Raw genomic sequence first — 8,778 nt, 5'->3', positions numbered from 1 at the left:
AAATATGAAAGCGTTTACAAACTTTCACCGTTTTAATTGTTTTTTGTGTCATAGAAAATCGTACAGTATCAATATAATGCTTAATTTCCTTCCTAAAATAAAAAAAGTGTTATTTATTTATTTATTTTGCAGGAGAACATACATTTGTGTATGTGAGCAAATGTTACTGCATCTATTGTATGATTTGTAAACATGCGTAATGTGTAAATGTAGTCTTTTATTTCACAATTTCAATTTTAGAAATCAAAGGACGTATTCTTAACTTAATTATTATCAGTGATTTTTATTTATTTAGAAATTATTATGTTTGTCATTTGTGACGTTTCATTATTTAGTAAGTACATACGTCATGCGTACAATTTAAGTATATTATAGTGTTGCGTTGTCGCATACAATCACAGGAAAGTAAAAGCAGAGTTAATGGAAATCTTAGTACAATGTTCATTTGGGAGGAGAAAAGGTCTTGGGATATTAAATTCTGGACCTTGGAGTCTAATTTGGATTATAAATGTGGAATTTAGTTAATAAATAAATTGAAGGCTTTTTTTTCATCAAGATGTCTTTCAGATTATCATTGAGAAGCAGAATGATGACGCAAAAGGGGCTGGGCTTGGCGTGTGTTTTTGTGACTCGAGCGCCGTCTAGCGGTGAAGCGCAGCAGCGCAGCATCGATAGCGCTCGTGGGATTTGCTCTCAGTGGACTCTGACCGCACTGGTCGTTTCTGTCTCTCCTCTCAGGACTTGATTTGGGGGCGTTTTAGTGAACTTCAGTAATGTTGGGCATTCTTGCCAGGACGATGGTGAGTTACCAATACATATGGCCAGTTTTTAAACATGGTCGAATTTTTTTATTTGACATAAACAAGGGTAGCTGCCTGACATTCATGTTGTTGTACCGATACAGTTCATGGCAATGATAGAAACAATGTTCACTGACGGTTGCTTAAATACTTAAGGCAGGTACCTAACACATCGTGTCAATGTGTAAATGGTCTTTAGTTTTTTAATGACAGCGCAAGAATCTTGTTACATGTTGCATTACTGCCAGTCATGTGCTTACTCGTGTGTTTTATATGTATTACAGATAACATTTCCAGTTATTTATAAATGTTGGACTGTATTAGCTTGTTAATGTGCACTAAATTATCAGGACTAATTGCACTACTGTATACTAATATAATAATATCTTAGACCAATGCCAACGTGTCATATTATCTATTTCGAAGGAGAAACTGATTTAAAAAAAAAAAGTGATTCAACTATTAACATGTCAGTCATTGAGAACTAAGAAGTTCTATATTATCTATGTATCTTTATGGTTATTTGATATAATCATGATATAATAAATAATTCATAAATAAATAAATAACAAATAATATATGATATAATAAAGCTGGTTTTATATCTTCTGGGATATTTTTAGGTCAAGGCTGGCATGGTGAAACCCTCCGGCCTGGTAAAGCCAGTGTCAGTGACACGGATTGCTGGTCGCTACTTGGCCCACCAGGAGGGTCTGCCTAAGCTTCCAGTGCCACCACTGCAACAAACATGCGAACGCTATCTGGCTGCCCTGACGCCCATCGTGGACCCGGAGGAGCTGAATCACACCTGGCAGCTGCTGGAGGAGTTTCAGAAGCCGGGCGGTGTAGGAGAGAGACTACAGAAGGGCCTGGAACAACGAGCCAAGAAGATGGAGAACTGGGTAAAAACTTGTTAGGTGCCTTTTTTAAAGGGCTTCTTCTTAGGTCTCATTCTCTCTCTATCATTTCCACTGCTAGCTCTCTGACTGGTGGTTACAAACAGCCTACCTAGACTACCGGATGCCTGTTGTCGTCCATTCAAGTCCTGGGGTCGTCCTCCCCCGTATGGAGTTCAGTGACCGTCAAGGCCAAATGAGGTCAGACCAGTGTGGATTCATATACGAATAGTCAATGAAATTGAACATAGGTCATTTAGTTGATCTATAATTGTTCTTTAGAACTAAAAGTGTATTGGTATGTGCCTACAAAGTTTTTAATAGAAACTGATTAAAGGCATACAATTAATTGTTTAAAATGTTTTATTTATATATTTGTGTAAATATATTTTACTTAAAATCTAAGATATTTATATTTTAACATATAAATATATGTACAGTATATGCATAGATAATTATGAAACTGATTAAAGGCATGCACTTTTAGTATTTTATGTATTTATTGATATATTTTACTTTAAAATATGAAATGTATTTGTATTTTAACATGAATATATTATAGATATTCATGACCCTGAAGTCATACACATTATTTGTGTATTTTGTATTTCATTTATTAAGATATATTACTTAAAAATATCAAATGTTTATATTTTAACATATAAATATATTTTATATGCATTATCCAGTCAATTATCTAAAAATCAACAAGCAAACTTGAGATAATAAATAAAATAAAAATAAAAAATAGTTTTTAGATATATTTCATACATTATGAATTTAGTTTATTTTTCTTAATATGTTGCCAAATAGTTTTTTGTTGTTGTTGTTGTTTAAAGTATAAACCTTACAAATGTTTGTTAAATGTATGCTTTAAAAAAAGGTTAAACCATTTTTTTTACCAGTGGGGTTAAAAATACTTATTATTATAATTTTTTGCATGTTCATATTATATTTACACCTCAGGGTGAGGCAGTTGTTTTCAGTTACCTCTATGGTGACCTTTATACAGACTAACCCTCTCTTGCAAAGTTGAGCTTTGCAATTCAGAGAGTACAAACTGTTGCTCTCAGTAAAGTGCTGGCCTAAAGCCAGTCTCCCCACATTAACTATAATGACAGCTTTCACACATGTCTGCTGAAAGTGGTCACAGATCAGCAGTAAGGTGTGTTCTGTCAATATCATAAGTCATACAGCACAGCAGACTCCCTGTATTTATAGTAGAAGTATTCATTTGCAGTATGTTGATGTTAAACGTGTTTAAAATTACTGTAAGAAAGTAAAAGTATTTTTTCCTCACAGATATGCAGCAAAATTAATCACTGGAGTTTTAGATTTCAAGAGCATGATTGACAAGTGAGTGACACATTTCTTACTTTTCCTGTGCAGTCATAAGTCATTCAGTCCTTTGTTTAGATAACCATGATCATTACTATTTGTTAAATTCATCATGTATAAAGTACAGATGGTCCAGTCAGATGTAATGTCTTTCCATTTTGATTAGTGAAACATTGCCAGTGGAGTATCTGGGTGGAAAGTCACTGTGTATGAACCAGTACTATCAAGTGCTCTCATCTTGCCGGATCCCTGGAACAAAGAGGGACAACGTGGTTAACTACGCCTTGGACAAGAGACCCCCCACACATATCACTGTAGTGCACAACTTTCAGGTCTGTCCGTGTTAGAAAATATAACAGTCCCTGTCCCAAATGTAACTTCCAATGGTAGGTAAATTGGGGGACAAAAATGTACAAAATAATTTAAGAAATATAAAAAAATATGTTTTGCATTTCTTTTATTAAAAAAGACATTTAATGCATTTAATACATTTTCTTGCATCCAGGACTGTGATCTGTTAGTGCCATGCTAGAATCATACAACTTACTGTTTTATTGTTTGTTTGTTTTTTTCTCTCTCATTATGCAGTTCTTTGTGCTGGATGTATATAACAGTAACGGCACGCCACTGACCGTAGACCAGATCTACATACAGCTGGAGAAGATCTGGAGCTCCTCTTTACAGACCAACAAAGAGCCTATTGGCATCCTCACCTCCAACCACCGCAACAGCTGGGGCAAAGCTTACAACAACCTCATTAAGGGTGGGCACTGCCAACACTTAGCTAGACATATTAGTGTCATCAGTGCTAGGAACTAAATCTTTGATAAGTAAGGGATAATGTACATCCAGCCGGTTGTTATCTCAGAATAAACCCCGACAGGGTGATCAGGACCCCGACGCGAAGTGGAGGGGTCTTGTATCAGCCTGAAGGGGTTTATTCTGAGATAACAACCGGCTGGTTGTACATTATCCCGCTTATTACACGGCTACTTGCCACATAAGTAAATAATTAGACGCGAAATATTGATTTGAGTTGAAATATTTGAACGCAAAGCTTCCGTGAAGACAGCAGTTGCGAGCAAGTGGCAAATTCAAACTAGACGGACATTTAAGGGAAACGGTGCAGTCAAACCACTTATTACACAACATTTCACCACAAAAATAATTAAGGCAATAAAAGAATTAAGACGAAAATGTTTTAAAACCTTACCAGTTTGTTAGTTCTCTTATAATCCATTACAGCGTACAAAACAATCGTAGCAAAATGGCAGCAACTGCGTTTGTATGAAACGAGAGCGAGTCCGCGATACCAGGATGACATAATTAAATAGTTGTACACCATTTTGAATCGAGTTTTAATATTTTATTAGCTAAACAAACGCAAAGCTTCCACCAAGAAAAAATAGTTCAAGCAAGAGTACAGCGCCGACTGCTGTTACCCGGATGAGCGTGTATTATTAGCTTTTACCAGTTGTTATCGAGGGATAACATACCTCGGAATGTCGCGACTGACCAATCAGAATCAAGTATTCCACAGAGCCGTCTAATAACAAGCGATAACACACCTCGGAATGTCGCGACTGACCAATCAGAATCAAGTATTCCACAGAGCCATGTAATAAGCTAATATACACCGCAGTTCAAAAGTTTGGGATCACTAAACTATACTATACTATTTGGGATCTTTTTTGAAAGAAATTGATACATATATTCAGCCAGGACACATTGATCCGACATTTATAATTTTGCAGGCATAATATTAAAGTTGTTACTGTAGCTGTTCTACAGGCTTTCAGTTCATTAAAAGAAAATCAGTGTAGGGTTAAGGTTAAACTTAGGGTGATTCTTAATTTATTTTGTGTCACTTTCAGATAAAACAAACAAAGAGTCTGTGAGAGCCATTCAGAAGAGTATCTTTACAGTCTGTCTGGATGCCCCCTTGCCGTGTGCGTCTGATGACATGTACCGCACCCGTGCTGGAGTTCAGATGCTGCATGGAGGGGGAAGCAGGTGGAACAGTGGAAATCGCTGGTTTGACAAAACATTGCAGGTTAGAGACCCACGAGTTGATGTGTGTGAACTCTCACTGAGAAATAAAGCCTAAAACATAAAATGTATCAAGATCCTGATACTGTCATGATGATTAATATGGTTTCTAGTTTATTATTGGAGAGGACGGGACATGTGGGCTGATCTATGAACACGCCCCCGCTGAGGGCCCTCCCATCGTGTCACTGATCGACCATGTGGTGCAATACATGTAAGATTAACAGTGATTAAATGTGGAAAAGCTGTTTTCCCATGGCTAGATTGTAAGTATGGCTAACGCAGATAAGATTTACCACATATTTGTATAGGAAGTCGTCAGAGATGGTCCGTACCCCAATGGTCCCGCTGCGTATGCCACAGAAGCTTCGATTCAACATCACGCCAGAGATAAAAAAGGACATTGAGGAGGCCAAACAAAACATGAACATGTAAGAAATCGATACATTCCACTCAGTCTTTCTATTACCAACATTTTGATTGGTTGTTTTATTGGACAAGCAACATTGCAGTATGTTAAATGTTGAAAGTTTGAAGGTTTCTCTTCTCCTTCTCTGCAGAATGGTACATGACTTGGACATGAAAGTCAGTGTGTTTTCCCATTTTGGCAAAGATTTCCCAAAGTCGCAGAAGATGAGCCCTGATGCCTTTATTCAGGTTGCTCTCCAGCTGGCGTACTACAGGTAAACTTCACCAGCACTGCTATTAATGGTGTTTACTGTATTTAGTCAAGTCAAGTCAAGTCAAGTCTGCTTTATTGTCAATTCTTCCACATGTACAGCACATACACACAGAGAATTGAAATTGCGTTACTCTCAGACCCTTGGTGCATACAGATAACACTAACAGTAGAACATAAATACAGATATACAGATTAAATATAAAATACAACTATACAAATATACAAATAAGGTAAAATGTAAAAAAAAATATATAAAAAATAAAAATAAAAAATATATATATAAAGCAGCACACGCCAGATAGAGTGCAAACCAGTGAAGTAAACAACAGTGCAGATATAATGATTTGTAGTGCAAAAAGAGCTTATTTAGACTGATTAAAGTGACTGTGTGTGAGTATTTGGGAGGGGGGAGTGGGAGAGTCCGTCAGAGTTCAGTGGTGCGTGGGGCAAAAGAGGGGAGGGGGGGCAAGGTCGGGAGGGAGTTCAGCTTCCTGACAGCCTGATGGATGAAGCTGTCCTTCAGTCTGCTGGTCCTGGCCTGGAGCCTCCGCAGTCTCCTCCCTGATGGCAGCAGACTAAAGAAGCTGTTTATTTATTTCTTAACTGTAACATCCTTCTGTTATTATTAGGAAGTTAGAGATTAGTTTAGCTTATTCAGTTAATTCACAGACTCTCTGTTTCAGGTTTTACAAGCGCTGTTGTCCTACCTATGAGAGCGCTTCCCTCCGCATGTTCAGACTGGGCCGAACCGACACTATACGCTCAACGTCCATTGACTCGGCTACATTTGTCAAGGCCATGGATGACCCAGCCAAACATGTATGGTCACCTCTAGTAGACATTTTGGTTGAATCCACATTTGCATTACACTACAGTTCCCAAGTTTGTGGGTCAGTAAGATAATGTTTTTGGAAAGAAATGAATATGATAGTAAAGTTTTAAAATTCTTTTCTTTTTTTTTTTTTACTTTCTATTCATCAAAGAATACTGAAAAACTGTATCAGTGTTTCCACAAAGATATTATTAAGCAACAAAACACTGATAATAGTAATAAGAAGAAATGTATCTTGAGCACCAAATCAGCATATTAGAATGATTTCTGAAGGATCATGTGACACATTACTGAAAGACTGGAGTAATGGCTTCTGACAATTACGCTTTGCCATTACAGGAGTAAATTAAAAACTAAAATATACTGAAATAGAAAATGGCTATTTAAAAAGCAATAGCAATTTTTAGTTTTTATTAAATAAATGCAGTCTTGAGACGTCTTTCAAAAACATTACAAAGAAACTTTTGAACAGTAGTTTACATCATGCATTATGCATCATGATGCAACATCATACATCATGACTGTAAATCGGCTGCTTTATAAATATCTTGCTATGGAGCTTGTCTTTTTGATTATCAATATCAAAACCATCTTATTATTTTCCAATTGCATTTGATCCAGCATGAGAGAAAATGTAACAATCTCATTTTGATTGACAGAACACAGAGAAAGTGGCTCTGCTAGACAAAGCAGTTAAAGCGCACAGAGCTTACACAGACATGGTGAGTAAATGCATGCTGGTGATGTTCAGCTGATCACCTGTAAGTATGTGTATCAGTCATTATTGGGCTGCACTAAATATATCCCTCAGGCCATCCGAGGTCAAGCCATCGACAGACATATGCTCGGACTGAAATTGCAGGCTATCGAGGACCTGGCCGCCCTGCCAGAGATATTCATGGATACCTCATACGCTGTGGCACTGCACTTCAACCTCTCCACCAGCCAGGTACTGTCAAACAAAGCTCTCTGGTCCAGGGTTATGTGCATGTTAATAAACCCTTATATGCGGAACAAACCCTGTTTAGTAATGCATGTACTGTGCCATTAACTCTACACATTTTTGGGGATGATCAACTGACAACAACTGACTCTTCAAATCAGCTCAAATCATATTGCTGTAAACCTGAAATCATCAGATCATGTAAAATTCATGATCTTACAAAGGCTTGAATTGTGCTTTTTAATTTTTCCACTCTCCTAGGTGCCAGCAAAAACTGACTGTGTGATGTGCTTTGGCCCGGTGGTACCAGATGGTTATGGTGTGTGCTACAATCCCATGGATGCCCACATTAACTTTTCAGTCTCTGCTTTCAACAGCTGCCAGGACACTAACGCAGCACGTCTGGCCCAAGCACTAGAGGACGCGCTGTTAGACATGAAGACCCTGCTGAAGCAGACGCCCAAAGCCAAGCTTTAAAGATGATTATGTCAATTAGACTTGATCTTTGACCAGTTCAGTCAAGACATTTGAGTTTACAACAGCATTCAAAAGGACAGAAATTTTAAGAAGATTTTTATTTAGCATTTGACCAGTCCAGACCAGAGTTGCCTGGACTCCACTGGACTGCGGTCTTTGACGAGCCTTAACACACAATAATAATCCTTAACTTTTATAAGTTTATGTGCTTTGGCTTTTGTTTGTTCAAACAAACAGATCAATTAGGTTTGTCAACAGGTTTTGCTGATTTCTTTTTTCTTTTTGTTTGTATTGAGATTATGTGCATTATGGTGAACCTGTGGTTAAAAAAAGCTCATGTGATTCTTTATTGTATATTAGATATTAAATGTAATTAAATACAGAAAAAAATGTTTTAATTGCCATAATGTAAATAGTAACATTTGCAAAGCATTGGTTTCTCAGTTCTTTGTTCAATGTTGTAAATTTGCACATTAACACATTTTTAATAAATATCAAGTCTTTAATAACATTTTAAATTCTGTTTAGATTTGGTCATTATTCATCAAAAGTTGTTCTTGTGCATAATGTTACTGTGCATAACTGTCTTCTTTGGGTCTATGTAATGTTGCATATATAATTATGTAAAATATCACTGCAATGGTTTTTACATATGGACACACACAAGATAAATATTTATCAGAGAAGAAATAGACCTACTCAACTATGGACTCTGTGTCTTGTAATAAATATAAGAATTGATGAGTAACAATTACTATATA

General features: G+C 36.8%; 1 protein-coding gene across 1 annotated transcript; it reads left to right on the top strand.

Moving 5' to 3' along the window:
• Positions 1 to 666: 666 nt before the first annotated feature.
• Positions 667 to 8,374, top strand: crata (carnitine O-acetyltransferase a). Its single transcript, XM_016489493.1, has 14 exons — positions 667 to 800; positions 1,424 to 1,702; positions 1,779 to 1,897; positions 2,999 to 3,052; positions 3,201 to 3,366; positions 3,623 to 3,797; positions 4,909 to 5,087; positions 5,197 to 5,297; positions 5,395 to 5,514; positions 5,644 to 5,766; positions 6,449 to 6,584; positions 7,257 to 7,319; positions 7,409 to 7,546; positions 7,802 to 8,374. The coding sequence occupies exons 1-14, from the start codon at positions 774 to 776 to the stop codon at positions 8,015 to 8,017; spliced, it is 1,896 nt and encodes a 631-aa protein (XP_016344979.1). The 5' UTR covers positions 667 to 773; the 3' UTR covers positions 8,018 to 8,374.
• Positions 8,375 to 8,778: the final 404 nt, after the last annotated feature.

This window comes from Sinocyclocheilus anshuiensis, unplaced genomic scaffold (assembly GCF_001515605.1).
Source record: "Sinocyclocheilus anshuiensis isolate Anshui unplaced genomic scaffold, SAMN03320099.WGS_v1.1 scaffold386, whole genome shotgun sequence".
Classification (NCBI taxonomy): Eukaryota; Metazoa; Chordata; class Actinopteri; order Cypriniformes; family Cyprinidae; genus Sinocyclocheilus; species Sinocyclocheilus anshuiensis.
Note: the sequence above shows the minus strand (reverse complement) of the source record. Positions and strands in the feature narration are given on the sequence as shown.